The sequence below is a fragment of the Piliocolobus tephrosceles genome, chromosome 6 (assembly GCF_002776525.5).
Source record: "Piliocolobus tephrosceles isolate RC106 chromosome 6, ASM277652v3, whole genome shotgun sequence".
Lineage (NCBI taxonomy): Eukaryota > Metazoa > Chordata > Mammalia > Primates > Cercopithecidae > Piliocolobus > Piliocolobus tephrosceles.
The window spans coordinates 154,512,986-154,534,089 of record NC_045439.1 but is presented as its reverse complement, the minus strand read 5'-3'; the positions used below and the strand labels follow the sequence as shown (position 1 = coordinate 154,534,089).

At 43.8% G+C, this 21,104-nt stretch overlaps 1 protein-coding gene across 1 annotated transcript in view; it reads left to right on the top strand.

The window, feature by feature from the left end:
- The window catches only part of RYR3 (ryanodine receptor 3), a 404,874-nt gene that overhangs the window by 307,173 nt on the left and 76,597 nt on the right, over positions 1-21,104 (top strand). The window contains exons 64-67 of the mRNA XM_031935734.1: positions 1,173-1,254; positions 9,850-9,980; positions 15,283-15,603; positions 17,876-18,116. Coding sequence (XP_031791594.1) covers positions 1,173-1,254; positions 9,850-9,980; positions 15,283-15,603; positions 17,876-18,116 — 775 coding nt within the window. The remainder of the gene's footprint in view (positions 1-1,172; positions 1,255-9,849; positions 9,981-15,282; positions 15,604-17,875; positions 18,117-21,104) is intronic.

Below are 21,104 nucleotides of genomic sequence, written 5' to 3'. Positions count from 1 at the left end.
TATAATATTTATCTTTTTCCACTTTTGTTCTGGACCAGAATTTCCCATCTGCTAGTCTAGCTCTCAGCTATTGTACTCTCGCTTCATTTGAAAGGTTATCTGAGTAATACAGTGGGAGATACAGATTTGCTCCTGAGTTTTTGAGACATCATTTTTCTTATTAAGAAGCCTTAATTTATTCATTGGATAACAGGAGCAAAGGAAAAATGCTAATATTTCATTATCTGAGCTTTCAGAAGACTAAAGTTGGTTGGTTTTATTTTAGTTTGCATTAACACCATGTTTAGTGCCACCATTTCCAGCCCCCTGTGCAGATAATCTGCAACCAAACTTCAGTTTTACACTTTAAATATTGGGACATGATTTAATTTGACCAGTTGTTGATAGCTGAGACTATGTCTTTCATATCCTTGAACAACTGAAAATCAATGATTTCTGTTGTGTGGCGGCTGGGAGAACACCCAAACTCATTATTTTGTGTCATAGAAACAATGCAATTCCTTAGTCAGAAAATAAAACATTAAATTATTTCTGAAAGTAGTCCCACCCTTGGTATGAGCTCTAGACATGGCTAGGGATGTTCAGCCTGCAGATTCACAAGCAAAACATGCCCATCCCCTAGAAAACGTGATAAAAATCATGCTATTGAATTGCCTTTTGCAGCACACCCAGCAGAGAACTTGGGATAGGCAGACATGAGGGATTTTGCTCTATCTCTAAGGAAAGTCTAGCAGTTGGATGTATCTTCCTGGGAAATGAGCAAAAGGCTCATTCAAGCTTCAGACTTTCTGCATTCTTCCTTCCAAAGGAAGGAAATACTGCACTGGATAAAATTTGGCTAAAATGTCTGTCTCTATTGAAAACAAAACAAATCGCATTATGGAAGGACCCACTGGTCAGGTGATTCCTTTCCCTGTGAAGCAATGCGATCTTCATGGTGAGCCCCACAGAGGAACTGGGATTGCTCAGTGGAGGATTTTTCCTATCTTTTTTTTCCCCCAGTCCAGCAATTAGCAAACTGGCATCTGGGTAGAAAAGGGATATGTTTGTTGAGAGAGAGAGAAAGGTTTTACTCTTGACTGATGCTCATGCATTTTTTTTTTTTTCCTCTGCATGGATCCTTTCTGTGTTCAGGATTGATGCAAATCAATGACATTTCTTCTTTGTTTCAGTGGGTGATGTGCAGATTTCCTGCTACCACATACTGTGCAGCCTCTACTCTCTTGGGACGGGAAAGAACATTTATGTTGAAAGGTAATTAGTGAACGAAGAGGCTAACACTTTGAGGCGTAGCAAAATGTTACTTACAGTTTTTTAAACACTTAATGATGTCATCTCAATCCAGCAAAAACCAAAATGCTCACTGTTACAGAGGGGTGGTTTTGAGATTCTTATGGCAATATAAAGAAGTGCAATGATGAGGCTATTGAGATTTATGACTTCTGTGGAGATAGCTGGTGAATGTATGTGGCTGGAGAAGCAATATAGCCAAGCTAAATCATGTGCTTGTAACCAAACTGTGTTGGAGATATGTCCGTTTCTTCAGAATCACAGCTTCTAAATAGCTTCCAGAGTGTCTGAGGTTAAAGTTTGCTGAGAAGCTCAAGGGACATGCGGCAGGTGCTTTAGTGTTTAATGAGTTTCTGTGTGCTTCAACCCTGGACCTTTACCGGTCTTGGCTGTCAGATTTGCTATAGTTTTCAACAAGTGCACACTTTGGTATTAGCAATGCTAGTCAATCCTCTTGAGTCTGAGCAAGCTGATTGCAGAAGTGTGTGGGTTCCAGTTGGCCTCTCTAATCTGCCTGTCGCAGCAGAGGCCCTCAGTGACTCCTTGCTTTTCAGCATCAAATACTTTGTGTTCTATTGTTCTGTTTAATCCATGGGGAAGATTGGAAGGATAAACAGTGTTAACAAAACTCTGGATCTTACTCTTATCCTTGGAAGATTTTTGTTTTCTTTCTTGCCTTTTCAAACAAGCAAACTGGAAAGAATTGAATCTGTGCTTACAATTACTTAATCTAAAATCCTTCAGTATCTATTTTCCATGATGCTTTTATCAAACAAATCAGTGGTGAACCCTTGTCTCATGTCAAAACTTACATTTATTCAAATTGCAATTTCTCAATAAAGCCAAAAATGAAATAAAAGCCTTCAGCCCCTTCAAGAACTAAGGACCTACTGACTTGAAGTCATGTACTAGAAACCAAAAACTGTTGTAGAAATGTCTGTTTCTTCATAATCACGGCATCTAAATAGCTTCCAGAATACAAGAAATTAGTTGAGGAACGAATGACTACATTTGTTTTTATTATGATTTTAAGTCTTTAACAGTTGTCAGGCTTTTCTTACTGTTTTACATGAAATATAGATAAATCTTTTGTAATTTAGGATAGGAACTGGGCAGACAAAGTTTTATTCATATTTTATACCAAATCACAGAAAAATCAACAAAAAATTTTCTATTAATGCCAAATTTCACTTAAGGCAGATGTTTTTAGTTTATTTCTCCCACTGAGCGTTTGTAAATACATCCTCAGTATCTTTCTCATTCTCTCATTATATGTATACATTCACCCATATGTCTACATGGTTCTTTGTACAAGTTTTTATAAAGCTTATGCATTCTTCTCTTGAAAAAAAAAGTCAAAGAAAAGTCAACTCTGATATGTCAGACCAGAAAAAGACTGCTTTTCATGTGACTTTCTATCCTTCATTCATGCATTCATTCCAGGTTGATTGTGTATCTGCAGCACCGTGAAAATTGTGTCTGTGCTTCGTACTCCCTGTTGGTAGAAGTCAAGGCTTGGAGAAGTCCCTAGGTTAAGGCTGTCCCTATTGCTTTTTTCTGTATTTTTTTTTTTACTAAATATTTTTTCCCCAAACTATGTTTCTCATCTGTTTGTTCGTTATTAGGTGCACTGCCAGTTCTGGAGAGTGGAGAGGATGTGTGTGCTTGTGTGTTTTAAAATGGAGGAGAATGGGCCGGGCACGGTGGCTCAAGCCTGTAATCCCAGCACTTTGGGAGGCTGAGACGGGCGGATCACGAGGTCAGGAGATCAAGGCCATCCTGGCTAACCCAGTGAAACCCCGTCTCTACTACAGAAAAATACAAAAAACTAGCTGGGCAAGGTGGCGGGCGCCTGTAGTCCCAGCTACTCAGGAGGCTGAGGCAGGAGAATGGCATAAACCCGGGAGGCGGAGCTTGCAGTGAGCCGAGATCCGGCCACTGCACTCCAGCCTGGGCGACAGAGTGAGACTCCGTCTCAAAAAAAAAAAAAAAAAAAAATGGAGGAGAAGGAACAGGAGGAAACAGCAGGCAGCTTCACCTCTGAGAAGCTGGCTCAGGACTAACTCTTTCTCCCTAAATCAGCAGTGTGTTTAGCCCTAGCAATGTACCAACGCTCAGCCTCTGATGTTCTCCCCCAACTAAAGTAAGTAACTGGCCCAGGTGAGAGGCTGGTGAAGCTCAGTGCATCCTAGAGTCATAGGACTTGTGTTTAGTGATTTAATGTAACTGTATCCCCTACTTAGAGAACTGAAGTCAGTGGCCACAAAATGGGCTACTTCTCTCACTCTTTCGCTTCACCTGACCTCCAGGGTTTCTCTAGGCTAGGAGTCCAGGTCACAAGAATGGCAGGATGGCATATATACTTTTCCCTACTCTGCTCCCATCTGCTACTCTGTAATGTGGAACATGGCCCCACACGCATGCTGCCCGCCAGGTCTCCCGTGGCCTGCTCACACCCTTCATCCTCATTGTTTCAGACAAAACCTTATCTTTTGGCCCCCTTAAGACCCCTATATTTACTTGCAAAGATTTCTATGTCCTCTTCCAGGTCTGGAAAGTATGTTTCCATTTCGGTGTCCTTACTTGATTTGGTTCCTATTTTATGGGTTCAGAGTTATTGTACATTTTCCAGTTTTCGCATAGATCAAGATGTCTTCCTAGTTTCTTTTCCTCATTTCTTGTGGGTTTCACAGAGCAAAGTACAACAAACCCACCATTTCTCTATCATCTTTTGCTGACATCTCCTAGACTGATGAACGTATTTAAGGGAATCACTACATACTTGCTTTCCAGCTCCACATGGAGTATGCTTTGTAGATAGAAATGATTCAAGACACCTTGGTGATAGGGTTGACTGTGAGGGGAAAAGTCATTGAAACAGAGTGCAGACATTTCTTTTGGAATATTTTCCAATTGAGAATGTCATTGACAAACGGAGTTTGCAGACATGAAATTTCAGAGAAGGATAATGGTTTGTGCGTTTAATCATGCAAAATACCTAATTATTTAACTTGGAGACACTTTGATGAACTTAAAGAACATTTGATGGGGGTTATTCAAGAAAGCAAAGCTTGAAACTTGATAACATTAAATCCTGGGTCTCAGTTTTGCTTCAGATGAAGACTGAGTTTTCTACTTCATGCTTTAAAGCTATTTTGTTTCTTTCATCCTGCCTGGCTCCCTTTGACCAATTATTTCTGATCAGACATTGCACAATGTTCCCTAAACCTCTAAGGTCACCAACACTGCTGTCTAGACCCGTGTCCTGCCCTGTCCCCACTGTGCTTTCTGCTTCTCTGTTGCATGCTATTTCCTCTCTTTAGTACCCTCTAGAATATAAATGAAGGAACTTTCAAGATTGCAAAGCACCATTTACATGCAAGACATTATTACTTTGATGACTTTGTCTTTTCCTGTATTTCTAACAATAGATTTTGAGAGGCGTGGTTCAGATCTATGGAAATAAAATTGAGAGATTGAAAAGGAAAGTGTGACTTGTCAAATTAGGATATAACAAAAACTGAAATACAAACTGAACACTGTCCAATCTGTCACCCATTGACCAAGTATGTATTGTGTGAAAAATACTGTACGAGGCAGTAAGAACTGAGACCAGACGAGCCTGGGCAACCTGGCAAGACCCAGTGGCTACAAAAATTGTAAAAATCAGCCAGTCATGGTGGCACGTGCTGTAGTCCTAGCTACTCAAGAGGCTGAGGTGAGAGAATCGCGTGAGCCCAGGCTTTCAAGGCTGCCATAAGCTATGATAGCACCACTGCACTCCAGCCTGGGCTACAAGATGAGAACTTGGCTCTAAATAAAGAGAGTTTCCGTATCCAGTGATAAACCCTTCCAATATATCCTCTGGCTATTATGGAGCTGTTTCTGTAGGCTTTTCTCTGCGGAAAGCTTGGCCCATGCCAGCACTCCCTGCTGGGGAATACTAATGACCGGGGAGCCTTATATGAATAACAGCAAGTCTTTGCCTATCTCAATCCCTCCTTGGGCTTCGGGGCCAAAGTCATTCACACTGATATTTCACAGCCAGGAGCATTAATTGGCAGACTTCTGGGTTTTACTTTTACAGATTTCTGGGTTTTACTTTTTTTTTTTTCCTGGGTTTAACTTTTAACAGCTAGGCCAAGAGAGCTGTTGTTTATTTCTTGGCAAGAAGCTAATTAGCACCATTGTGCGCCCCAGACTAGAAAATGGCCTGTTGTGGAGCTTGTGGAGTGGTCAGGTTTGTCAGTAATTAATATGAGAGGGCAGGGCCAGTCCCCTGAGTCAACACAGCACCAGAGAACTGAGACCTAGCAACCGCCTTTTACCCCAAGGACTGCCTTCGTGTCTGACTAACCTAGAAATCCACTTTCAGGAGATCGTGGTTTTAATTTTGATCAAAGAGAGAGGGGCAAAAAAAAAGAGAGAGAAGAAGAATGGATCCATTCAATACCAAGCCACCTCAGGACCTCTTGTCTCCTAGGTTCATCTCCGTGTAAAATTTGCTATCAGGCAGGGCACAGTGGCTCATGCCTATAATCCCAGCACTTTGGGAGGCAGAGGCGGGCGGATCACCCGAGGTCAGGAGTTTAAGACCAGCCTGGCCAACATGGTGACACTTCGTCTCTACCAAAAATACAAAAATTAGTCAGGCGTGGTGGTGCATGCCTGTAGTCCCAGCTACTCAGGAGGCTAGGGCAGGAGAATCGCTTGAACCCAGGAGGCAGAGTTTGCAGGTGAGCTGAGATCGCACCACTGTACTCCAGTCTGGGTGACACAGTAAGACTCTGTCTCAAAAAAAAAAAAAAAAAAAAAAAAGCTATCAGATTTGATATCTTACCCCTTGTTACTCCTAATTTTCACCCAGGTTTTCTTTCACCAGTGTTCTCCCTGTGGCCTTGTGCTTTCACAGTTTATCTCCTTATTTCTTCCTCCAACTCACAAAGCAAGACCGAAGAGAGAAAACACCACGTTTCTACTCATTGGCCACTGTGGTAAAGATGGTAAAACTCTTAGCTGAAAAAAATTGCCCCTCGTGGATTCGTGTATTTGATGTGTAGAAGCACTCACTATCCTCAGTTGTCAGCAAAGGAGTTGGCAACTCAGGTCTGAAGTTAAAATGATGCCCCTCTTCCCACGCCTGGCCACCACCTGGAGCTTAGTAAAGAAGAGAAATAATCGAGGAAGAGCAGGTGCTGAGAAGGAAAGGCGGGGGAAGAGGCCTGGCCTGGGGCCTGCTCAGAAGTGAAGCTGCCTTGTGAGAGCTTCCCCGAGAGCACCTGCGTCTCAGCAGTCTCCGTCTGCGCAGCATTGATACACAAGGCACAGTAGGATTGGTTTGTCCAAGGGCTTCCACTCTCCCTCTGGAGAAGTCCTGGGTGGGGAGGTTTTAGCAGGCAAACCTTCATCCAAACGACAAGACTGAGCCATCAGCTAAGAAGAGATTGCCTGACTGAGGACCTGTCAATCCAGTGTTGCTGACTGGGGCTGATTTTAAAGTTATTGGATCAAATGCTTCATAGCCAAGCAGGCTATCATCCAAGCCTAAGAAGATAAAACATAAAACCGCATATATTCACTTCCTCTTATAGTAATTTAAAAGATCCCTTTTTAAAATATGTTTGGTAACTTGAATGAAGACTGGGTGGGTTTTTGAAGGAATACACAGCTTTCTGCCAACTCACTCACCCTTCCCGCCTCCTCTCTAGTTCAGCAGATTTATCTTAGATCTCAAGCAGAACACGCCTGTATAGCCCCAGATTTGCCGTCTGCAGATTCTATCATAGTCTTGTGCAGTCATTTCTTTCAAGACCAGTTAAGATCACAATTTTTCTTTTCTTTTCTTTTCTTTTCTTTTCTTTTTTTTTTTCTTTTTGAGACAAAGTCTCACCCTGTCACCCAGGCTGGAGTGCAGTGGTGCGATCTCGGCTCACTGCAACCTCCACCTCCCAGGTTCAAATGACTCTCCTGCCACAGCCTCCCAAGTAGCTGGGATTACAGGCATCCGCCACCATGCCCAGCTAATTTTTGTATTTTTAGTAGAGACAGGGTTTCACCATGTTGGCCGGGCTGGTCTCGAATGCCTGACCTCGTGATCCACCCGCCTCGGCTTCCCAAAGTGCTGGAATTACAGACGTGAGCCACTGTACCCGGCCAATATCGTATTTTTAATCCAACTCAAGTATGTCTATTTCTCTGTTAGAATAAAGCTGCAGGTTGACTCTAATCCTTAAGATCAGTCCATGCAGATATGTTATTTGACCACGTTGTTGATTTAGAGTTCAATATAGAACACAGGTTCTACATTTGCCCTGCATTTAATGAGAAAGAATCTGGAGGACAAAGGTTAAGGTTAAAACTATCTAGTTTACTTCTCAGTTAAAAAAAAAAAAAAAAACAAGGCTCCCCTAACCTCCCCATAATAAATACTTGTTATCCACTTTAAGACAATCTATGCTTTTGGCATTCTAGCTTCTTGGTGCTGCTGGAATTATTGGCTGTTGTCACAGTGATAGGCAATTAACACATAGTCTTGGGCACAGGTCTCAGTGGGGAGCTGAAGGAAACCCACAAGAATTGGATGCCCTTCTGCTTCCACAGAGTCACAGTAATGCGACAAGTGTTGGCTCTTGGCTCTAAGTGCCCTTTCTCAAGCTGGTCATTGTCGTGTGATGATCCTGTAACATTCCCCGAGGTGCAGCCCAGCACCCTCAGTTCCCAGGGATTCTGCTCATGAGCTCATATGCACAGCATCAGTGCTTGACTTGAGCTGATCAGTCATAGAGGAAGGCAGAGTGAGGGCTTGCATATGGTAAGCCCCCCACCTAAGTCTTTTTCTTTCTTCTTTTTTTTTTTTTTTTGAGATGGAGTCTTGCTCTCTCGCCCAGGCTGGAGTGCAGTGGTGCAATCTCCAGCTCACTGCAAGCTCCGCCTCCCGGGTTCACGCCAGTCTCCAGCCTCAGCCTCCCGAGTAGCTGAGACTGCAGACACCCGCCACCACACCCAGCTAATTTCTTGTAGTTTTAGTAGAGACGGGGTTTCACCATGTTAGCCAGGATGGTCTTGATCTCCTGACCTCGTGATCCACCCGCCTCAGCCTCGCAAAGTGCTGGGATTACAGGTGTGAGCCACTGCGCCTGGCCCCACTTGAGTGTTAATTATAGACTTGTTGTCTGCATTTTCACCTATTATCTTTGTGTCATGATCTAACAAAGGGCTCCCATTATTGGTTTGTTTGAAAAAAGTCCCTCATATCTGGGAGCTGATATCACATGAAACTTGCAAGTCAGGTGCACAGTCTCTCTGTGATTAGATATGGGTGAGTGGCTGACAGATGTTGATGGGTGGAAAATAGATGGCTCTGGTCTCTCATTCATTAGAAAGCAACAGTTGTCAGTCCCTGCACAGGGCCCTCCTAGCCAGCTCTATCACTGTGTTATCTCACTAGCAGTAGATAAGATTCAAACCCAAAGTTAAGCCCAGATCTGGGAGGAAGAAAATTTATGGCAGTTCTGACTCTGCTTTGACTAGCCAAAGGTTAGTTCCCATCCCTTGTACTTACAGACTTGGTTACCCTGCAGGCAAGTGTAAGTACTCTCAGTTGGAGAACTTGGACTCTGAACAAAGAATCCCAAGCCTTTTGTTTTTGTTTGTCTGCTTGCTTCACAGAAAAACTTAAAAACCAGACCTTAAGATATGGTGGTCAGTCAACTATTTGTACAAAAGAGGGACAGGAGTAACAGTTATTTGAGGTCTCTCCTGTAAATCAAGCAGTAGGTTTTAGGACCTATTGTTTCTGTTAAAAGGCAGGTCTTTTATTTTTGTGTCTCTTTGGTGCTTTGGTGTGTTACTTACTGTTCCCGCTAGTGGACACCAGCTCCATCCAGAGCAGAGAATAGACACAGAGAAATTACACAGATTTCAAAGCTTTTTTGAGAACAGAGGGGAATGCGTCTCAATTTGGACAGCAGCAGAACTTGCTCTCACACATGCTGGGAGAGAGGGACAAAGCTGCACAGTGTATTATATCATCTTAACCAGTTAAGAACTAGGATCTGGCCGGGCGCAGTGGCTCATGCCTGTAATCCCAGCACTTTGGGAGGCCGAGGCGGGCGGATCATGAGGTCGGGAGATCGAGACCATCCTGGCCAACACAGTGAAACCCTGTCTCTACTAAAAAATAATACAAAAAGAAATTAGCCAGGTGTGGTGGTGGGCGCCTATAGTCCCAGCTACTCAGGAGGCTGAGGCAGGAGAATAGCGTGAACCTGGGAGGTGGAACTTGCAGTGAGCCGAGATTGCGCCACTGCACTCCAGCCTGGGCAACAGAGTGAGACTGTCTCAAAAAAAAAAAAAAGAGAGAATAAAAGAGCTAGGATCTAAGTAGTGAGAGCGTTGGTTAGTGTCCAGAGAAAGATGAGAGGAAGAAGTGCATGCAACCTTGCTGGGCCTAGTGCCTGGGGATGTCCATGGATTAATCTATGGGGAAGGCCTGGTCTGTCAATGCATGGGGCCAGCATGTGGGGGGCAACACTTCTAAATGGACTTCTTTGTTTCTAGGCAACGCCCTGCCCTTGGAGAATGTCTGGCCTCGCTGGCAGCTGCCATACCAGTGGCATTCCTGGAGCCCACCCTTAATCGCTACAATCCTCTCTCGGTCTTCAACACCAAAACCCCCAGGGAGAGGTCTAGTAAGTATCTCCCCACAAAGGTCATCAACCCATTTCATGTGCTAAGAGGAGGGGAGCCACACAGGCAGGGAGCAGCAGCAGTCCTGCAGCACTGTGGCTTTCTTGGTCTGAGAGGAACCAGGAGGTGAGGTTAGGGACTAGGTTGCAGGTCTCCATCTTACTGGAGAAAAAAGCTTGGGCAAGGCTTTGTTGTAATTAGGCTTTGATTTCTTCTTCTGTAAAGTGAGGAGTCAGTGTTGCTGATTTTGAAATCCTTTCCATCCGAAGACCTCAGGGTCTCTTATCTGCTCTGGGTTTCAGTTCTCCATCTGCACCTGGGTATGTGACTCCTTTTTTGTAGTCCATCTCCGGAGTGGGATCAGAAGGTGCACCTCCACACTAATAACCTAATTATACTCTTCCCGTCCGTGGAGAGGCTGTGCTTCTAAAGATGCTGACCACACGTTTTCATCTTCGCGGAAGATAAGACATAGAGAAGCACCAGAAGGAAGAGAAATTATACAAGAAAGAGTATTTCTTAGCAAAAGTATTGACACACTAGGTTCCACAACAGGGTGGCAAACTATGACCACAGGGCCAATCTGGCCCCCTGCCTATTTTTGTAAATAAAGTTTTATTTGAACACAACCACACCTACTTATTTACATCTGGTCTGTGGCTGCTTTAGCACAGCAATGGCAGAATTGAGTAGAGGCAGGAAAGTGTGGCTTGCAAGGCCTAAAATATTTACTATCTGGCCCTCTACAGAAAAGTTTTCCACCCTGTCTTGTAGAATAATCCTGGAACTAAAATCCAAGGCAGGTTGTAAATCTGGTTCTGGAGGGTCCTTGTATCTGGGTTGATTGTGATCCTGCCTAAGGACAAGGGAATAGGATAGAGGAGCTTCAAGTAGGAGCCTTGAATCAAGCTTGGACTCCAACTAGAAAAAACTGCGATGATTCCATCTATTCTGAAGCAAAAATTACCAAACTGTAGGCTAATCAATATTAAGGGGAAAAAAGCCACAGTAAATTATTTTCAACCAGAACTTTCTCTATTCAGAACCAATGTTTTCTTAAAATATTGCTATACACTACCAGTAGATGGCTGAACGTGGTGGCAGTTCCATTTAGTTCAAGCCCCCTTTCTCAAACGGCCGTGAGATTTAAGGAAGAAGCGTTCTGAGCAAGAAAGGGTTCATACCACACTTTTCTTTGCCACCGCTGTTTTTTTCATCTAAAGATGTGAAGTGCTAAGCCATGGCAGCTTTACTCCCACTTGCTTCTTGTTACTTCAGGTAAGAGGAGCACATTGCCCCCCAGAAATGATCACCAGGACAATTCAGATAAGGCCACTAATAAAAATCTTTCACTGAACTAGAATACAGTGGAGACTAGTGTTCTCAGAGCTAGTCAAGAGAGAAACATTGCCAAGATGCCTCAACTTTCCAAAGTTGCATATGAAATCTGGAAGTTAACCTTTCCTCAACCCCTTCAGCCTCATTTCGCCCTTTCTTCCCTTTGAAACTAGCCAAAAAAAAAAGTATTTCTGACCTTTTTTTTTTTCCTTCCCACTTCTGATTCCAAATGAGTCCTAGCTTTCCGCCAAAGTGGAAGCTGAGCAACAGAGCAGGCTTTGGTGAAGTTGAGAAGGAGCTGTGACATCTCCAGGCAAATGCCAGCCCAGGTTTTGCTCCCTGACTCCAAAGGGACATGGGGCCCAGTCACGACAGTCCTGGATATTTATACATTTATTCTGCTTCAACTGTGACTTGAGAAATAGTATATCTCTGTCTCTGTACCAGCACTGTGTAGAGCTTCACCTGGGAAAAGAAAGAAACTGCCTCTGCTCTTCAGTTCATAAAGGCACAATGAGGATGTTTCGCCATGCTCCTGTGCCTTTATGAACTGAGGAAGATAGAGGGAAGCCTAGGGTGGCTTTGGAAGGGAGGGGAATTAGTCCCTTGCACTGTGCTCCTTCCCTCTCATTCTATACACCTCTACATTGATGTAATAAGACATATTCATAAATAAAAAATGACTCCCCATCATTGCATACTCCAAAGGAAGTAAAGAAACAAGGTTGCAATTGGAGATGACACAGTCCTTTATCCATTAGTGACACACTATGGGACTCTGTGTCCAGCTCCCCTGAGCCCATGTGTTTGATCACTGGATTCAGTGAAGAATGAATGCTGACCGTGTGTATGGCTCTTAAAAAGTTTACCTAGAGTCAGAGAATGACTGATGGCTTAATGAACTGTAAGAAGGTAGACTTCATTCATTACAAAGTGGGTGGTCTGAGAAATAAAGGGCGGGGAAGAATGTTTAAGGTGACAGGTGATGTGAGCCTGTGGTTTAGAAATACAATATGAACTGATTTATCATGTCTTCAGTTAATTGGGCATCTCTATTAATTGACACTTGATGCTTTGCCAGCAGAATTACTCAGATTCATATCTTTGATGCCCTATAACATCCTGGTGCATTTTCTTCCTCATCCAAAAATTATTAAGATATACTTAAAAAAAGTTTAATACTGTTATGTGCCAGTTATTCAAAACTAGTTACATCCTTGGTTATGGGTGGCAGTGATATATTACACAGAACACTAGATGGACCAAAGCATCCTATTACCAGTCAATTTGCTTTTCTTCTGTACCCTATTGGAACTCTTTTCTCTTTGGTTGATTATTCCAATTCTAATGTAAGCCATCTGTATTGCAAAGAGAAGAGGTGCTAGGGTGAGGCACACAGGACTTTACAATCTAATCCAGTGGTTCTTGAATTCTAACGTGCATCAGAATCACCCAGGAGGCTTGTTCAAGACTGTCGAGCCCCCACCCCTAGGGTTTCTAATACGGTAAGTCAGTTTGGAGTGAGGCCCAGGAATTTGCGGTTTCAGCCGGTCTCCAGATGATGCTGATGCTGCGGTAGGAGGACCACACTTTGAGAATCATTGATCTAGAAGATAAAAGGACAATGATTCTAAAGATTACCCCTCACAGTCTTGTGTCTGATTCTAAGAGGACACAGCTGAGGCTGTTTTTCTAGCAGCTCACTCAGAATTCATTCTGTGGGTTTATGCTGTGGCATTTGAAGTACAAAACACCTGAATCACAAATGTTTGTTCCACTCAAGGACCAATTGCGTATAAATAACTTTTAAAGGTCATTATAATGGCTCCAGCGCAGCAACCTTAAGCAACTCTGTTTTCGTTAGGCAGCAGGCAAAAAGTGTTCATGGTGATGTATTGTCTATGTGACATTTAAACAAACACACCTGAGCCTTATCATTTACAATCCCGCGACAAATAGTTGTAAATTTCAGTTGCATCTATGGCAATGGCATTTGTCTGTGTGTAGAACCTCAAGGTAGAACGTTTGACTTCCCTGTGTTTACCTCTGTACTCTGAGAGTGTGTGTGTAAAATTATGTTGTTTGTAAGGGTCTCTCCAGACTCCCGTGTTCTTGTTACCCATGACCATTGTTGTCCTGCTGTGAGATGCAGGACAGACTCATTCTCTGCAAATGACCATATCTGACCCATAATTTCCTTCTACAGCGAATCACAAGAGTTCAGGGTTCTTTGGCTTTCATACTATTAATCCCTTTCAATTGTCTGGGTTTTAAAAGATGTTGGTCCACTCCTGACATCCAAGGAGGAGAGATTTTTAGCCTTCTATCTACCAAAAGGCTCTAGTGATAGCAACAAAAGTCATCACTAGGGAAAGGGTAATAGTGCTTCACCGGGCCTATCCCATAGCATAAAGGCTGCTGGGATCCATTGCTTTACAACTGCACATCCTGTCCAGATAGAACCACTTGTCTCAGCTGCAGATTCATTCTCTCCAAGATAGCCAGGATTATTCTGTATCTCTGCTCCATGCAGTATAACCATGAGAGAAACTGAGACCGTCCCTTTCAATTGACCAGTATTCGTAAAGGCCAAGGAATTTGGTATGGTCTCTCCTATTTATTAATCCTTCAATTCCAATGGATATAAAACCTGAAATTCTAGAGAAGAAAGACCTCAAGCCAACAGTAATCCCAATGGCAAAGGGCCTGCAGGTGTAACCCAGTTCACGAAACATACATTTGTATTGGCAGTCTTCTACTTTATCTTTGGAAATGTATGAGAACTTTGCATTTGATTCCAAATATCAAAAATAATTTCCTCAAATCTTCCAGGGGACTGATGTACTGGGAAAACACACCACATCTTTCCTGTGGCTTCCCAGACTGCCTAGCTCCTTCAGTGCCTGATGTTTTTACCCCAGTGTGAGAAGTTTGGCCTGAGGATGAAGTAGACACATTCTGTAGCAAGCAGTTAGATCAGTGGGTGTGTATGCAAAGCTTTGGGCTTGTGGCCCTTACTCAGAATTGTCCGTGTCCCTCCACTCAGAGCCCTTGTTATCTTCTCACCTGTCAGGAACTTCAGGATGCTTCCAGTCTTCCTCCTGTCTTGCAGGAAAGAGTGTCCTTTACCTTACGGAAAGCAGGACAGATAAGCCCTGGATTTTTCTGTTTACAGTTCTTGCATCTGACAGCCCTGCCTGATTGAATATTGAACTCTGTCTGTTGATCCTTCAGCCCATGTGTCCTTGTCTAGAGCAGCACCCTCAATCATTCAGGGTGAGGAAAAGATAGCGCTCCCACGATTCCTTACAAATCAGTCCTTGGAAACAAAAAGGATTAAGCAATTGACAGGGAGTCGATCAAGCCACCTCAGGTCATCCATCATTTCTATTGTGAAGCCAGAAATCAGTCCACATGCGATGCTTTCCCCCCCAGAATTCCAGCTGGATGGAAAGTTGTTGTTTCTGGTCCAGCTGAAGGACTGTTAGATGAGTGGACTTTTATTTTTCCTTTTTTAAGCTGTACAGTTATGATCCAGGCAATGGTACCACAGCTTGAAACTAAACAGTCATCAGTTGCTTTTCTCCTCTGATTCCTCATTTTCCTGCAGGGGACACACTAAGGCCCAGGCAGTCTGGCCAAGAGGGAGAAGCCAAGAGACTGGCTTCATTACAGGGTAGTCTTAGGAACTAACTATCCCTCATCCTTGTGTCTGCTGTACTCCTTTAACCGCTGGTTTGTTTTAACCTCACCTCAACATGACATCTAGGAAGAGAATGCAGCCTCTGGAAGCTGCAGTCTGTTCACAGACAGCTGGAGGACAAAAGCCACTCCACATCCAAGCTCACTGCTGTGAAGCTCTGGAAATTTATTTCTAAAGACCAAAGGAAAGGAGGGGCAGAGAGAAAGAAGCTTGCACCCACTGTGCTTTTGAATTTCTGTCCCTTTGTTCTTCCTCTCGATCAGTTCTGGGGATGCCAGACACGGTGGAAGACATGTGTCCTGACATCCCCCAGCTGGAAGGCCTGATGAAGGAAATCAACGACCTGGCCGAGTCAGGGGCGCGGTACACAGAGATGCCGCATGTCATCGAGGTGATCTTACCCATGCTCTGCAACTACCTGTCCTACTGGTGGGAGAGGGGGCCTGAGAACCTGCCCCCCAGCACAGGGCAGTGCTGCACCAAGGTCACCTCTGAACACCTCAGTCTCATCCTGGGCAACATTCTGAAAATCATCAACAACAACCTGGGCATCGATGAGGCCTCCTGGATGAAGCGCATTGCAGGTACCAATGCCTTTTCTCACCGGTGCCCAGCCCAGGGGACAAGATAACTGGATTATCTTTTCATCTCTATTATTAATTCCAAGATGGTTTTGCACAAGCTCTATCCTATATTTAAACCTCCCCATCCCCACCCCAGCTGCCTAACAGTGAAAAGAATTGACATATTCCCCTGAAGAGCTTCCGAGCAAATGCTCCTGCCCTGCTCCCCTACTCATCCAGGCCCCTCAAATCTCCAGGAAGCCCCTCTTAATCAACTCCACTCAAATCCAATGAACATTGCTTTATTTGATTTTGGTACTCAAGAATCCCATTTGCTCTTACAGTAATAATTGTCCAGAATTTTCCTGGCAAGTAATCCTGTGTGTTTTCCACTTGTGTAAAACTCACTCCCATCTGACCTACACTGTAAGTTCCTTACTGTCACTCTGCATTTGTGTTTCACTTTATGCTTTCTAAGACACCCTCATGCAGCCTCACAGTAGGGGCACTTTGGGTTTTTTCTTTTGTGTCCGTCTAAAGTTACTTGCATACAGTCAGCTCTCAATGAATGTTATTAGCCAATTTTCTCTTCCTAAAGCAACTTCAAAAAAAGGACAGGCTTGGAAAATCAATAACTACTTTCCACAGTCAGGAAACCACAAATATTTTGTGTCCTCTGTGCCAAACTACAGTCCAAGGAGGTAGAAGCTAAGGCAAAATCACTGCTTTTGATGGACCTGTGATTTAGGTAGTGGAGTCCACCAGTAACATCTTTACCCATATAATCTCCTGGATCATGAATACAATGGCTAGGCTAAAGGGAACTATTAATCTAACACAGGTATTTACTTTCCTGGACCAAGGAATGGCTGTCCTTCTGCAAGACCAAGGAAGAAAAGTTACTGCTTCTTCCTGTCTCACAGATGAACTGAGATCAAAATTATAAATATCTTGGGTGCCGATGGCAGCTAGATAATATAAGCCTCTGTGGCCATTTGAATAGAGTTGGTGTTCCTCTATTACCCAGTAACCCTAAAATATTGTTAGCCATAAGGTAATTTTTCAATGAGTTTCACTTGGTAAATCTGAATTAAGGGAACGAAGGGTTTCAAAAAAATCTCCTCCCTTACCTTCCTAGAGGTGCACGGAGGGAAAGTGTCACAGCATGAGGGCCACTGATGGAAACTGAAGTTTGGCCTGTTATTCCACAGGGTGAATCTAGATTTCATTCAGACAGGCTACTTATTTCTTGGTGACTAAACAAAGTCAATTTTAAGTAGTAACCCCAAATCACCCACCTAAGGTGTAGCCATTCTGATTACATATCCAGAGCGGAGTTGCTCATTGAAGAAGGCTAAGAAGTCACAACTTCTTGGTTAATACGTCTCATCACAGAGTGCCATTGACCTTCTCTTTCTAAAAGTATCTTTTTTATAAAAGTAAAATATAAAGTGATATTTTGAAGAAAATGGCTGGAATGCAAGCTGTTTCCAACTGAAATGCCTTAAGCTAAAGACACTTTGAAATACACATGTGAATGTACGTTGTCAATGGTTCACAACTCTCAGTCACTCATTTTCTTCTTACAATTACTCTGATCTTTAAAAAAAAAAAAAAAAAAAGACCAATGGAATGGCACATTGCTCTTTCTCTGATTGCTTGTTTCTGCTTTTCAACTTCTAATGATCTCCCCAGCCTCTTTTTATTTATTTATAATTGATACCAGACTTATATCCCTCCCTCGGAGCCCAGAGGAGTCTCCAGGCAATAGGTTGGCAGGTTTCAAGTCTTGAGGGCTGAGGATGGTAGTAGGATTCATGTGCTTTTAACAACAGATTGTTCTGTAAAATAACCAGAAAGCATATATTGAGTGTGCGCTCTTAGCACAGTACTTGTTGTTAATAAAAGGCTTCCTTCAGGAAGTTTACAATCTGCTAGTGAGCCAAAAGCAAAAAAAATGGACTATAAAATAATACAAAATAGTCTGTCGTGAAGAGCTAAGGGGTGTGGCATAGGCCATGTGTGCATGAGAGGTTCGGGGGAGGCAGGGGCTCCCCATGGCCTGGAAGAGCAGAGCAGGAATATGGACCTTCTCCCATAGTGGCCTCGGTCCCCCATCCCCCAAGGTGGCTCTATGAGAGGGAAGTATCAAGGGGAAGATTGAGGAAGGGAACAAGGGGCAGGTGCCATCCTGAGTTGATGGGATTCCACGGCCCCACCTTACAACCATGTCTTTCATTTTCATCAATTGCCATAATACGTGAAATGACGGGGCGGCTCTTTGTAAACACAGTGTATGCACAGCCCATCATCAGCAAAGCCAGGCCCGACCTGCTGAGAAGCCACTTCATCCCAACTCTGGAGAAGCTGAAGAAGAAGGCTGTCAAGACCGTGCAGGAGGAGGAGCAGTTGAAAGCTGATGGCAAAGGGGACACCCAGGAGGCGGAGCTCCTCATCCTGGATGAATTCGCGGTCCTCTGCCGAGATCTCTATGCCTTCTACCCCATGCTGATCCGCTACGTGGACAACAACAGGTACAGAGGAGACCACTAGGAGCCTGTCTGCCCCTCTGTGGGGCTAGTTTAGGCAACGGAATAAAACGGAAAGATGGTGTTGGGTTGTTGACAGTGAGATAAAGGAGGTGATAGCCGCCCCCACCATTCTCCTTCCCAAGACCAGTGGTTCCTGCTGTAGGAGCTCTGGGCAGTGCTTTCCTGGAGCAACGATTTTGTATGGTCTGTGACATGGCCATCCCCTCCATCCTTATGGGCTACCGCAGGTCAGAGGAAGTTGGTCAAATAAAGGTAGCAGTGACCCACTTCTGCCCCTCTGCTGTTCACTCATGTATTCCTTCAACCAGTACTGCCTGACTGTGTGTTAAGCGCTCTTCTAGGATTTAAGCGATAGGAGTGAATAGAACAGACAAGCTCTCTGGCCTAGGGAGATGTCTTTCTGGAGCTAGGAGAGGTGCATAAACAATAAACAACCCATATAAGTAAATTATATAGAGCGGGGCAAGGGGAATTAGGAGGGTCAGGGTGGGGTGGAGTTGTGTTTTTAGATGGGATGTTACTGAGAAATCTGCATTTGAGCAAAGACCTGAAGTCAGTAAAGTTTGGAACCAGAAAGATCTGGGGCGAGGATGTTGCAGGAAGAGGAAACGTCTGGTGCAGGCCCCGAGAAAAGAGTGTGTTTGGGATGTTCAAGGGACCAAAAGGAGGCCAGTGTAGCTGAAGCAGAGGGAGGGGTGGGGAAGAGCAGTAGAGGATGTCAGACGGGCAACATGGGACTGAGAGTCCGGGCCTGGGAGGCCACTGTGAGGACTCTGACTTTTACTCTGAGTGAAATAACAAGCCCCTGGAGATTTTGAGGGAGTCTGTAATGTGATCTGATTCACTCTTTGAGCGCTGTAGCGAGGGGTGGAGGCGGTGGGGAAGGAAGAAGACCAGTGGGAGGTTCTCCACGATCCAGGCAAGAGTGGAATGTGATCCATAGAAACTGAAAGTGGATTAGCAGTGTCAGGAGTGGGAGAGGGTGATGGGGAGGGACTGCCTTATGCTTTTTCTTAAGGACTGGGGTTTCCTTTTGGGGTGATGAAAACGTCCTGGAACTGGATAATGATCGTAGTTTCACAGCATTGTGGATGTACTAAACATCACTGATTGCAAATTTTATGTTATATGCATTTTGCCAGGTTTTATTTTATATATATATAATATATATAAAATATATAATATTTATATTATAATATGAAATATATATATTATATATATATATATATATTTTTTTGAGATGGAGTCTTGCTCTGTCACCCAGGCTGGCATGCAGTGGCATAATCTTGGCTCACTGTAACCTCCACCTCTGGGCTCATGCGATTCTCCCGCTTCAGCCTCCCGAGTAGCTGGGATTACTGGTGTGCACCACCATGCCTGGCTAATTTTTTGGTATTTTAGTAGAGATGGGATTTTACAGTGTTGCCCAGGGTGGTTTCAAACTCCTGAACTCAGGCAATCTGCCCGCCTCGGCTTCCCCCAAAGTGTTGGGATTACAGGCATGAGCCACCATGCCTGGCCCTCTTTCTTTTCTTTTCTTTTTAAGTTGATGGTGACTGAGGCCAGGATGGTAGCAGTGAAGGTTGCCAGACGTTATCAGATTCTGGGTCAGTTTTGAAGGTAGAACCCATGGAATTTCCAAATTGGGAATGAGAGAAAAGAGAATAGTCAAAAATGATTCCAGGAGTTTTGCCTGAGTACATGGAAGAACAGTGTTTTCAGTAATTGAGGAAGACTGTGGATACATCAGATTTGGCCAAGGTTGGAGTGAGGTTGTTCAGGGGAGGATCAGGAGATCACTTTCAGACATGTTGAATTTAGTTGCCTATTCAGTAGAAAAGTGAAAATGTTGAATGGGTAATTGCATGTAAGATCCAGAGTTCAGGGGAGAGGTCTGGTGTAGACATATGCATTTTGGAGTAATCGATACATTTAAGGACTATGAGACTAGATGAGATAAGTAAAGGATTGAGGAAGAGACAGAAGAGTTCCTCAGTACTAAGAGGTCAGGCAGAAGAAGAGGAACAGCAAATGAGACTGAGAGGGAGAAACCAACAAGACAGTAGGAAAGCCAACAGGATGTTGTATCCTGGGTGCCAACTTCACAAAGAGCTTCCGGAAGGAAAGAATGGCCAGCTGTTTCGAATGCTCCTGGTAAATAAGATGAGAACTGAGACTGGGCATTAAATTAAGCAGCTCATTAGTTATTGGTGACTTTGACAAGAGCAGTGTCTGTGAAAAGTATTGAAGATAAAAAGCCTCTTTGGAACAGGTTAAAAGAATGAGAGAAAAGGACTTGGATCCAGCAATATAGGCAACTTGTTCAAGTTTTACTCTAAAGGAGAACAGAGAAATGGGACACTAGCTAGAGGCAGAAGGGTGGTCAAGAGAGGAGCTGTTAACATAGGAAACTTGTCAGGTTGTTTCTTCACCAATGGGAAGGATCCAGTAGAGACGGGGGCTACGATCATGTAAGAGAGACACAATTTCTAAGACAATGCCCTTGAGCAGGCAAAAGGTCAGCCTTAGGAAGTTCATCCACAGCAACAGACAGGAGGGCAGAGACTGTGGGTGCTGATGCGTGCACACACACACACACACACACACACACCCCTACATTCAGAGAGAGAGGTCTTTTGGGGTCCTTTTCTGATTGCTTTTATTTTCTCAGTGAAGTAGGAAGCAAGATCATCAGTTGGGGATGAAGATGGGGAAAGGTGCATAGAGGTTTGAAGAGTAAAGAGAAGGTATGAGGTGGTTCCCAGGGAGAGTGGAAGAGTAGATGGACCAGGGAAATGCAGGGTGATTACCAGCCAGCATTAAGAGATCTCTGGTCATGAATTTACAGTAAGACCCATTGGCAGGCTGTCTTTTTTTCCAGCCAAATTCAGCTGTCAGATATCAACCAAGAATAGGAAGTAAGTTGCATTTAATGAGAGGTGAGGTTTTGCAAAGTGAGTATGACAAAAA